The 12,968-nt window shown below is 37.5% G+C and overlaps 1 protein-coding gene across 2 annotated transcripts in view; it reads left to right on the top strand.

Moving 5' to 3' along the window:
- BLOC1S5 (biogenesis of lysosomal organelles complex 1 subunit 5) overlaps positions 1–12,462 on the top strand; it is a 53,478-nt gene extending 41,016 nt beyond the window's left edge. For both annotated transcript variants that reach the window (XM_008952875.4, XM_008952876.4), the window contains one exon: positions 7,357–12,462. In XM_008952875.4, the coding sequence (XP_008951123.2) occupies positions 7,357–7,536 (180 nt within the window). In that variant the 3' untranslated portion in view covers positions 7,537–12,462. The remainder of the gene's footprint in view (positions 1–7,356) is intronic.
- Positions 12,463–12,968: the final 506 nt, after the last annotated feature.

The raw sequence follows: 12,968 nt of genomic DNA, 5'->3' as shown, positions 1-12,968 counted from the left end.
ATTCTCCTGCCTCAGCCTCCCAAGTAGCTGGGATTACAGGCACACGCCACCACACACGGCTAATTTTTGTGTTTTTAGTAGAAATGAGGTTTCACCGTGTTGGTCAGGCTGGTCTTGAGTTCATTAATTCTTTTATGTCAAGACAATTTGTGGATTTCTGTAGGAAGTAAACTGATAAACGTCATTCATACAAATCATATTTCCCACAATTGATATCTAAAAGTACATTCAGAAGAACAATAAATGCACATTCCCTAGTTATTTGACATGTCTTAAAAACTACCACTAGTACAAAGTTGCATTTTGGGTATTAGCAATAAGAATAGTGAAATGAAAATATTATTGCCTTATAAAATTCACTGGCTCTTAAAAATATGCCACCGGTGGAGATGAGATGGTTAATAATATCTGTCAATAATTTAAATTTAGGTTCATGCACAGGTGGTGTCAACTTTTGAAGCCCTATTCAACCAGACTGGAAGTAATTATGAAGTAAATATGAATGCTTTTAATTCACCTTGTCCACAAATATTTATTAGGTCCAGTTATCCGTCTTTATGATTACTTTCATGAGAGCAACAAGTTCACATGGCTTGTACATTGTTTTAAATAGAGTTTGAAAATAGAGTAACATATAGGTACATATTGTTCTATATAAAATCATTTTTGGCAGTTGTTATACTGACACTCCTTATCAAAGGAAATAGTTTTTCCTATGTCTCTGTAAGGCATATATAAAATTAATGGCATGCATATTACTGGCAGATGCTCTAAAAGACCTTTTAGACCTTAGTTGGATTATTCAGAGTTTTCCCGTAGACCAGGTTTTCTCAACCTCAGCACTGTTGGCACTTTGGACCTGATAATTCCTTATTGTGGGTGCTGTCCTGTGCATTGCAGGATGTTTAGCAGCATCCTTGACCTCTGCCTACTAGATGCCAGTAGCACCTCCCCACAACCTGTGTTATAATAACCAACAATCTCTTGGGGGAGAGGGGTGTAAAATGCCCTCCCCTGCCCCCCATTGAAAATCACTGACTTAGACGAATCTCTGCAGAAGTGTGGTTTTATTTTGTAATCCAGACTTCTTTTATAGACCTGGTTCTAGATGCCGATCTTCAGGATTGGTTTCTATTTCAAATTATCTTTAATTGGTGGAGAGCAGTGAGTGTGTGCCTGCATGCGTGCCTGTTTATTATTTCTTTCTCTGTTGTAACTTAATGTATACATTTTACTAAGTAGAAAGAGATAACACCATTATAGTTCATGACTTTTGGTGTGTGGTTATAGGTTATTAATAAATTCTCTTCATTTTCTTTTAAAGTTGGTATTTTCTAAGTTTATCTTGAAGAGTGCAATTGATTTCATTTAAGAAGAGCCCACTGAAACTTGATTTAAATTTTTTTTATTGTGGCAAAATTCATATAATATAACATTTACCTTCATAACCATTTTAAAATGTACATTTTAGTGGCATTATCTATATTCACATTGTTGTTCAACCATCACTACCATCCATCCACGGAACTTTTTTTTTCTAAATTTATTTATTACTATTTTTTGGAGATGGAGTTTTGCTTTTGTCACCCAGGGTGGAGTGCAGTGGTGCGATCTCGGCTCACTGCAACCTCTGCCTCCCAGATTCAAGGGATTCTCCCACCTCAGCCTACCGAGTAGCTGGGACAACAGGTGCCCACCATCATGCCCAACTAATTTTTGTATTTTCAGTAAAGACAGGGTTTCGCCATGTTGGCCAGGCTGGTCTCGAACACCTGACCTCAGGTGATCCACCCACCTCAGCTTCCCAAAGTGCTGAAATTACAGGCGTGAGCCACCGCACCCGGCCCACAGAACTCGTTCATATTGCAAAACTGAAACTCTGTACCCAGTAAACGGTAACTCCTCATTCCCCTTTCTCTCCACCCCTGGAAACCACCATTCTACTTTCTAGCTCTATGAATTTGACTGCTCTAGGTTCATCATGTAAGTAGACTCATATAACATTTGTCTCTTTTGTGACTGGCCTGTTTCTTTAGTGTAATGTCATCGAGATTCGTCCATGCCGTAGCATGTGTCAGAATTTTCTTCTTTTTTAAGGCTGAATAATATTCCGTTGTATGTGTAGACTGTATTCTGTTTATCTGTTCATCTGTCTATGGACGTTTAAGTTCTCCCACCTTTGGCTATTAGGCATAACATTGCTGTAAACATGGGTGTACAAATAGCTGTTCAAGTTCCTACTTTTAATTTTTTTGGATATATGCCCAACAGTAGAATTGCTGCTTTGTATGGTAATTCTATGTAAAAGCCAAGGTTTTTATCTTCTTTAAGCACAATGCTCTTATAACTTTAGCCACTTTTTTTGTTGTTTTTCTAATTTCTTTAATTTATTTTTAAGGGGCAGTTTCCAAGTCATTTTATTCAGAATTTTATGTTTCTTGAATCAGTAAATACTATACAAAACAATGCCAGTGTAAAAATGGCTACCATTTTCTCTCCTCTGCTTCCCCTACATGGGTACAATCCCCTGGGCAGCCTCACTCAGGAGTTTTAGGGGCTCTCCCTCCAGATTTGTTCCAGCAAATGAAGTTGAGTGACATAGTCCCTTGAATGATTTCCAGAGAAACTCAGCTGGTGGGGGGAGAGCCTCTGGAATCTGGAGGTAACTAGCTTAGGGAAATGAATTAGTGTTTTGGGGGAGAAGAACTGGCCCCTAGGGCAAGAGCCTACCCCAAAGAAAAGGGTGTCTGACATGTTCACAGTTAACTTCTTTTGCCTTAGAAAGTGGTATTTGTTCAGAGAAAAAAGTGACAAGATGTCCATGCCATACCCCCACGCCTGCTGCTCCTCTGCGCCTAGCTGGGGCCAGGTAGCAGAACAGCCTCTCAGACGAGGTCAGCAGTATTGAGGGGCATCTCCTTAATGGAGATGTTGTAGGTCTCCATGTCTCGAAGGGTCTTCTTGTCTTCTGTCACCATGACTTTGATTACTTTGGATGGAAATCTTTAAAAAGATATTCTATACTTTTATGTTATTTTAAAAATTTATTAAATGTTACAGAATAATTTTGTAGGAATCAGGCGTTACTGAGAATATCAGATTTTATATTATGGTGAATATGGTGATGTCATTAGGGAATGAGAAAGAGAGACACTGTGCTATGTTTCTGTACCAACTGCCCTCAGATACTGTGTGTTTTAAGTTTTTGTATCTGCCTCCTCTTTTGCTATAAGGCTGATGCCTGTTATTCTTCCCTTATTTATCAGCCTTTTCATTTTCTAACTTGGGACTTTTTCATAGGGTGTCGTCTTAGAAACCAGTTAACTAAGCTGGTTCGAATTGTATGTAATGTAGGTCAAGTAGGCTCGGAATCAGAAGGGCTTTTCATGTGCAGTATTTGTAAATGGACTTTGTAGCATCTTCTTCGTTTGCATGACTTAAAGGTCTTAGCACATTCTCAACTAAGGTTCAGATAAATGTTATTTCCAGGTAGCTGGGTTTTATTTGTATGTGAAGACTGCAGTATTGTCAATACATGAATGTATAGGCGACCCGCCCCCCTTTTTTCTTTACTGATTGTTGTAAAGAATGTAAGAATGGGCCAGGTGCGGTGGCTTACGCCTGTAATCCCAGCACTTTGGGAGGCAGAGGTGGGCGGATCACCTGAGGTCAGGAGTTCAAGACCAGCCTGGCCAGTGTGGTGAAACCTTGTCTTTACTAAAAATACAAAAATTGTCCAGGTGTGGTGGTGGTTGCCTGTAATCCCAGCTACTTGAGAGGCTGAGGCATGAGAATCGCTTGAACCCGGGAGGCAGAGGTTGCAGTGAGCTAAGATTGTGCCATTGCACTCCAGCCTGGGCAACAGGAGGGAAACTCCATCTCAAAAAAAAAAAAAAAAAAAAGTAAAAATGCCTAGCAGTTACTATTACAAGTGGGAAACTAGGAAACGATAGCATGGAGTGACTGTAAGAACTTCTTGATAAGGGAGCAAAACTAGATTTTTATTTGGATTTGGAAGTTGTCATCTTTTAGCTTATTTTCACTCGGCCTACAAGGCCAATAAGCGATATGCCTGATGTGAACAGGCTACTTGAATATGTTTATCTTTATTCATAATATTCTGAAACTACACAATAGAAATACTAATCTTTGGCAGTATCTTATTCACTAATATATTGCAGTGTCTTAAAGACTGTTCTTGTAGCCAAATGGTTAATAATGGTTACATCAAGGATTAAATTGAATCTAGGAATGGAGGGGAAAGTCTGTTGCTCTTGAGTTGTCTCTATTGTTTGAATTATTACAATAATCTGTTGCTAAAATTAAATTATTAAAATTAAAGAACAAAAACTGAAATGGCAAGGGGATAAAAGTGGAGTGATCTGCCTTCTAGATGCTTCGCTTGTGATTTGTATAATATTTACCTTTTATTAAGTTCCTCAGGCACTGAGCTAGGAACTTGACATGTTCTACCTATAGTCTTTATAAATATTATTTATGGATGCGGAGTATTTATTTTCCTCATTTTAAAGTTAAAGAAACTTTAAGTTGCTCAGCATCATGCAACTAGTGACAGGTAGACCAGAATTTGAAGCGAGGTTGGTATGCCTGCCAAAGCTACATTTTTCTTTATTGGGCTGTACTGGATAAAATGCATTCTGGTTGGGAAGGGGAACACGGGCTGTTGCCTTGTGGTCCACATCACAAGGTCAGCTGAGCCAATGATGACTTTTAATTTACAAAGAAATGAACAAATTAAATAACATCTGAGTATGTATGTTTAATATTCTCTGTATTTATTAAAACACAACTAAAGCTAAATATCATTTTGATGAAGTTTATCTGCATTTTTTCTTTTTCTAGTCTGACTGTGGCTTTTCTCTTAGACTGTAACAGTTTTTGCAAAAGTTCCATCAGAAGATTTAATAAACTCTTCATGCATCTTTTGGAGAGTTCTAATCTATAAGGCTGAAAAGTTAAAAAGTAATGCATTGGATTTTGTTTAACCTGTTTAACAAATTTATTGGATGAGTAAACTCCTCCCTAATCCTCTCTCCCTACCACTGTAGTATCTGTTCAGATCCCAGGTGTCTGTGGGACATATTTTAGAGCAAAGTTTGACTGACATTTTAGAAGAATGTTTGACCAGGAATTTTCAATTGGAAAGAAGTTGACGTGAGTCTGAAGTTGAACAGTCTTGGTGCTGGGGAGCTTCAGATCAGCCTAGCAAAAAGACTCTCAGAAGACCGTTTGTCTTGTGAAAGGGATTTTTAGCTACCTACGTAAAACTTCCTCTGGAAAGATCTGATTTGCACTCTGTGATAGAAAAGGCGTAGGTTTGGGTGTCAGAAAGACCTAAATTTGAATCTACAACCAAGCTATTAGGTGAGTGATCATGGAGGATAAAAGTGTCCTTAAGCCTTAATTTCTTTGTCTGTAAAATGAGAATAATGTCGTCTTAAAGGAGAGGCTTTTAGAAGTAGCTATGCAAAACAACTAGCAGAAGTTTGCATTTCATGGGTACTTAGAGCACATTGGCTTATTCAGCCCTTTATCCTGTTTGTCATCCTGACCCAAATGAGAGAGAAAATAGAACAGCAAGAACGTGATGAACAGCCTGAAGATGGTTTCTTTTTCCTAGTAGCTGTTTTTCTGGTGGCTGACATCTGAGTTAACCAGCATCTGAGTACACTGCGTGTCCCTTTTTCATTCAAGTGCTGGAATTAACATGCCAGAATTAACAGTGACTTCGGGTGCTTTGTAGGGGTGTGTGTGTGTGTGTGTGTGTGTGTGTGTGTGTTTGAGACGGAGTCTCGCTCCGTTACCTAGGCTGGAGTGCAGTGGTGCAGTCTCGGCTCACTGCAACCTCCGCCTCTCAGGTTCAAGCAATTCGAACTTCTAGGTTTTTATAGTTTGCATATCCCAGTTTTTGTTTGTTTAATAGAACCTAATCTGTATCAAAACTTAACTGCTAATGACATACATGTAGAATAGTTGAAATAGGGATATAAAGTTATTTTTTCATACTCTATTTAGATTTTTATTGTACATATTCAAAGTTAATCATTGAAATTATACTTTGGAAGGAGGGAGAAAACTAAATTCATACCTTTTTTATTTATACAGCATTTTATCTGTATTACTGTGGTGCTAGAAAGAAAAAGAAAAAACCTTTCATCCTTACATAGCAATATTAAGGAACATCTCAAGAACTGAGACATTTGACACAGATGTTTGAGATGTTGATTTGCTTTAAGGACTAGAACTGACCCAGAGGAGATTTCTTTTCTTTTTTTTTTTTTTTTTGAGATAGAGTATCACTGTCACCCAGGCTGGAGTGCAATGGTGTGCTCATCTCACTGCAACCTCTGTCTCCTGGGTTCAAGCAGTTCTCCCGCCTCAGTTTCCCGAGTAGCTGGGATCACAGGCCCTGGGATCACGGGTGCACGCCACCACACTGGCTAATTTTTATATTTTTAGTAGAGACGGGGTTCTGCCATGTTGGCCAGACTGGTCTTGAACTCCTGACCTCAGGTGATCTGCCCGCCTCAGCTTCCCAAAGTGCTGGGATTACAGGCGCGAGCCACTCTGCCCATCCCAGAAGAGATTTCTCGAGTTCTCTTCTAGTGACTAATAATTTATGATTCTTTCTAATGCACTTAAAAATATTTTATGTAAGACATTTTGATTTCTTACAGCAATGATTCTTTTAGCATATATTTTTTTTAAATTGGTTTTAAAATATCTGCAGTGAAATGGGATTTGAGGAGAAATAGAAATATGAAAAAATACTTGGATTGTGTTTGATTTTATCATGTGAAGATACTAGACGCTTTAAAAAAAATTTTTTTTTTTTTTTGAGACGGAGTCTCACTCTGTCACCCAGGCTAGAGTGCAGTGGTGCCATCTCAGCTCACTGCAACCTCTGCCTTCTGGGTTCAGGCGATTCTTCCACCTCAGCCTCCCGAGTAGCTGGGACTACAGCCATGTGCCACCACGCCCAGCTAATTTTTGTATTTTTAGTAGAGACGGAGTTTTGCCATGTTGGCCGGGCTGGTCTCAAACTCCTTACTTGAGGTGATCCACCGGCTTCGGCCTCCCAGAATGCTGGGATTACAGGCATTAGCCACTGTGCCCAGCCCGCTTTTAAAATTTAAGAAATGAGAATATCCATGTTTAATTTTAATGAGAGAAGCCTTAGATGTTTCTAATGTGTCATCTTTTTTGGGATATTATAACACAACTTTTTCCTTGTGACTTACCAGCTGATTGTTACGGTAACCAAGTATCAAGAGATAACGTTATGAAATAATTGTCTGGAAAATGTCATGTGACTTTCTAATTTTCTTTTCTCAGATTCATAGTGACCACTTAGTAGCTAGTGAGAAACAGCATATGCTCCAGTGGGACAACTTCATGAAGGAGCAACCCAACAAAAGGGCTGAAGTGGATGAAGAGCACAGAAAAGCCATGGAGAGGCTTAAAGAACAATATGCTGAGATGGAGAAGGACCTAGCGAAATTTTCAACCTTTTAAGAACTTGAACCACAACAATCACAAACTAATGAGAAGATGTTCACCTCTCTCCTGAAAACTATTCCCACCAGACCATTTAGCCTCTGCTTCAAGCTTAGCAATATATTCAGTGGCACTCTTATATCAGAAGAAAGAAGTTTCTACTGGCATTCTGATTGGATGTTTAAAGAAGGGTGCCACATTTTTCCAGCTTTAAGTGCCTATGTATGATTATTTGAATGAAGAGGAGTAGGAAGGAAAATTGAATCAATATACTCTTTGTTAGTCAGAATTGATCATCTTTTCCATTGATTAGCTCAGAGAACTGTAGGTATAGACTTCTTAGAAAGATAATTTCATTCATTTCTATACAGGGTTAACAATAGTTTATTATTGTGGCTTAATGGGAAGGTATAGAAGCTACCTGTCATAGCCTCCTTGGCTGTTGGAAGGATGTATAAAGTGTTACTGCATGAGTAATGTAGACAAAAAAAAAAGCCAGCTGTCCTTGGAGCAGAGATCCCATTTCAGAGAGGTGAGAGTGAACACATTGTCTCTGCTGTGGCAAAGATGGCCACGCTGGTGTTTGAGCTGCCTCTTGGGAAGGGTTGCATATTTTACAGTGCAGCATAATGCCATGGGCTTCCGTGGATGGGAAGACACATGTTAAGTTTTGTGGCCTTCCAGCACTTACTATTTTCAGCTTTTAAAGCATGCTTAGAAGGAAAAGCTTACCAAAAATATATTTTGACATTTAGTTTTTCCAAGAGCTATAATCTTGCCCATAGTATTTACCTCATTTTTGTGTCTGTTTTGCTGTGGGTAAGCTTTATAAGATAAATAATGTCTATACATGTTTCGACTGTTTAATGAGTAATCAACAAAATCTGCCAGAGAGTCCCTCTGGAACCATATAAAGTTCCTGGCTTTGAATGAACCAGAAGTGTTTGCCCACATAGCAAATGGTCCATGTTAAATGTAAATCCTTTTTAGTGTTAATGTCTGTTCTCATAAGCAGGTATATTATGATGAAACATGTACCAGTTCTGTCATCACTGTGATCTTTAAAAACCTGCATTTAACAGTCTAATTTGAGGCTGGGTGCAGTGGCTCACACCTGTAATCTCAACACTTTGGGAGGCCGAGGCAGGCGGATCATTTGAAGTCAGGAGTTCAAGCCTAGCCTGGCCAACATGGTGAAACCTCGTCTCTACTAAAAATACAAAAATTAGCCCGGCATATTGGTGCACGCTTGTAATCCCAGCTACTCAGGAGTCTGAGGCACGAGAATCACCTGAACTCAGGAGGCGGAGGTTGCAGTGAGCTGAGATGGCACCACTGCACTCCAGCTTGGGTGACAGAGTGAGACTCCATCTCAACAAAAAAAAAATCTAACTGAAGAACTAAGTTGATTTTTTATTTGCCATAAACCAAGCAAAAGTAAATGCAATAATTTCGAGATTTATAGTAAACAAATTTGAGGTATGGATAAATCTTTCACATATTTTTTATTGCTCTTTAGTAAAGAAAGGCACAAGAAAGAAAATATCCAGCTCTCTTGTGTTATCTCAGTGTGGCGACTGCAGAAAATTGACAATGCCTGCCTGTGTAAATGTATGGCTTACTGTCAAAGCTTCATTTTTGGCTGCATGTTGAAAATGTGATTAAAGTTAATAGAGGAGATGAAATAAGTATTTGAGATTTTTTTCAATAACACTGAACTTCTGCCAACTTTCTCTATCCGCTACTGTAGGCTTGACAGGCTCATCAATCATTTGCTGGTACCTGGACTAAAAAGCGCACTTGCTGACACCAAGGCATGTTGGAATTTTCTTAATTCAGTGGATGGAAAAAGAAATACTTCCAAAAATATCCCACACATGAAAAGGGAGGGGAGCCTTAAATGAAAATTCCCTTTGTACCGTAGACACTTTTTGGAATGCGATTAATTGCCAACACATCATTGAACGAATGCTGTAACCAAGAAATTAAGATTGTGTGTGTGAAGGGAATATATTCTTAACTGTGGCTACCCAACTTGTATAGCAAAGATTTCTGATAGTTTGTGTTCATCTCATGTGAATAATAAATACTTTACCCTATAAGTTTGTTTATTATTCCATAAATACCTAAGGGACTTCCTAAACCAAAATGAATTGATGGGCTTTTTGAGCTTTAGACATTAAGATACTCAATTGTTTCCTTGTAACATTTTTAACTATTCAACATAGCTTCTATAAGAGTTGGTTTATTTACCTTCCTTTTGATATTTTTAGTGGTGAACGCTTTTGCTTCTGTTTCCTAGTTGCCAAATCACTTTTGATATATATTTTATTTATATGTAAAAAACAATTTTAATAACTACATAATTTGTAACATTTCTTTCCTTTTTTTTTTTTTTTTTTTTTTTTTTTTTTTTGCAACAGAGTCTCACTGTGTCACCCAGGCTGGAGTGCAGTGGCGCGATCTCGGCTCACTGCAAACTTTGCCTCCTGGGTTCAAACAATTCTTGTTCCTCAGCCTCCTGAGTAGCTGATATTACAGGCATGTACCACCATGCCCAGCTAATTTTTATATTTTTAGTAGAGAAGGGGTTTCACCATGTTGGCCAGGCTGGTCTCGAACTCTTGACCTCAAGTGATCTGCCCACCTCAGCCTCCCAAAGTGCTGGGATTACAGGCATGAGCCACTGTGCCTAGCCAGTTTGTAACATTTCTGCTGTGTTTATGCTGTTGAGCAGAGATACTGTGGGTTCTATGTAGCTCATAGGATTATTGCAATGATCAAATGAAATAATGTTTTATAATTTTAAAGCACCATAGAAAGATTTGTTAAGTTCTATGTATTTTTAATTTTTAATTATGATTTCTTTCTCGACTAACATATGTATGAGGCTTTTTTTCCCATTTCCTAGCGTGTATATTTTTAAATTCTGTGTTTATTGATTCCTGTTTTAATTGAATTTGAATTGTGGACAGAAAATAGGTACATGTAAGACTGATCTGTTAATATTTGTTGAGATTTGCTTTATGACCTAGATTATAACCTGTTTTTGTAAATGTTTCATGATTGCTTGAAAAGTATGCTTGTTTTTTAGTTGCTGGATGTCCATTAGACCAAAGTTGTTAATTTTGTAGTTCAAATTTTTTCCATTTTACTATTCTTTTGTCTTCTACTTGATCTCTCAGACTCTGAGATGTGTTGAAATTTTCTATTCTAGTGAACTTACCAATTTCTCCCTGTAATTCTGTCAATTTTAGTTTTATATATTTTTATATATTTTGAAGTCTTGTTATAAATAAATAATTATAAATATATACATAAATATAAAAAATACATAAACTATATATTATATTTATATGGATTATGCCAGCTAGCTGGATTTATAGGATATATCTTTTTTCATCCTTCTGTTAAACCTTGCTGTTATGTTTTAGATATGCCCTTTAAAAACTGTGTGACTGGGGCCGGGGACGGTGGCTCACGCCTGTAATCCCAGCACTTTGGGAGGGCGAGGCGGGCAGATCACGAGGTCAGGAGATTGAGACCATCCTGGCCAACATGGTGAAATCCCATCTCTACTAAACATACAAAAATTAGCTGGGCGTGGTGGTGTGCACCTGTAGTCCCAACTACTCAGGAGGCTGAGGCAGGAGAATTGCTTGAGCCCAGGAGGCAGAGGTTGCAGTGAGCCGAGATTGCACCACTGCACTGCAGCCTTGGTTACAGAGCGAGACTCTGTCTTAATAAAAAAAAACTGTGTGGCTGGATGTTTTTCTTTCTTTCTGATCATTTGTCAACTAAGGAGTTCAATCCATTTACATTTGTCAAAATTACTGATATATTAAGATTTATTTGTATTATCTTATTTTGTGCTTTTTGTCCCACCTTTTCTGTTTCTTGATTTCTTTCAGCTTGAGTTTGTTTTGTTTCATTTTTCCATCTACTTTTCTTCTACTACTTTCAAAGTTAAACATTTCCCAGTTTCCAAATCAGTTTTGATATGTATTTTATTTATATGTAAAAATTAACTTTTAATGAAGTGCTTAGTAGGAAATTTAACTTGCGTAGTTAACAGAATCTAAAATTAACATCTTTACTCTCTTCCTATACTTTAGAGATTTTTGTACAAAGTCTGATTTATCTCTTCAACTTACAAATTGTTGTCTAGAATTCTAGTTCTATCTCGATTTTACTACAAAAGTAGTTATTTTGTATAGTCAGTGTTTATGTAGATTTACCTAGAAGTTTGCTATTTTATTATCCTTGAAAGTTAGCTAGGTATACGATTATAGGTTGACAGCTGTTTTCTCAGTATTTAATAATATTCTACTGTCGTCTTGCTTCCATTGCTGCTTCTGAAATGACAGTTGTCAGTCTGATCAGTATTTGTAGCTAATCTGCCTTCTTTCTCAGGTCATATTTAAGATCTTTATCTTTGGTGTTCTACAGTCAAATGTGGCCATGCTACAGTATGTTTAGCTGTATATTTCTTTTCATTGTCCTGTTGGGATTGATTGAGATTCCTGAATCTGAGAATTGGTACTTTTCATAAATTCTGAAAAATTCCCAGCTACTGTCTCTTTGAATATTGTGTCTCCCTCATTCTCTCTATTCTCTCCTTTAGGAAATAAAATTAAGACTTCTGTTTCATGATCTCACTGTCCTCTCCATATCTCTTAATCCCTGTTTTATATTTCCCATCTCTCTGTCTCTAGGTGTTGAATTCTGGATAATTTCTTTAAATCTATTTCATTAATACTGTCTTCACTCTATCTCTAACCTATTTTACCCATCTGTTAAGTTGTTAATTATAGTTATTATATTTTTTTATTTTCAAAAGAGTTGTTTGGTTCTTTCTTAAACTTTCCTGGGTTGTCTGGGATGGTTCCATTATTCCTTCTTTTTCTTTTCTTTAAACATATTAAAAGTACTTATTTTACATTCTGTACGTGGTAATTTCAATATTTTTTGTGGATCCAAATTTATAGTTTGTTGCTTGTTTTTGCTGAAACAAGTTTATGGTGACTAGTTTCCTAATGTGATCAGTCATTTTTTATTTTAAGTTTGCATTCCTCTGAGCTTTCTTTTGGGAGATTTTTTTTTTTAATTTCAAATATAGTCCTACAGAGAAGATTTTTTTTCCCTGCAGCACCAATTTGTTTATTGTGACACTACAAACCACAGACCACTTCAAAATCAGTTTTCATCTTGGATTCCCTGTCTCTCCCTTTTCTACTCCTTAAGCTTTTGCACCCACACACACGTGTGTATGTATACGCACTCACAAAATGTGGATTTCAGCCCTAAACACCTGTGACTGTTGGCTTCGTTGAGGCATTCCCAGAGGACACGTTTTTCTTCCTTTATATCTCTTCATGAATAATGAAGAAGGGTAAATTTAGGTGTTTTCCTAGTTCACTCCTGAGGACAGTGTCCTCTGAGGCTTTACA

Source organism: Pan paniscus, chromosome 5 (assembly GCF_029289425.2).
Source record: "Pan paniscus chromosome 5, NHGRI_mPanPan1-v2.0_pri, whole genome shotgun sequence".
Classification (NCBI taxonomy): domain Eukaryota; kingdom Metazoa; phylum Chordata; class Mammalia; order Primates; family Hominidae; genus Pan; species Pan paniscus.
Note: the sequence above shows the minus strand (reverse complement) of the source record. Positions and strands in the feature narration are given on the sequence as shown.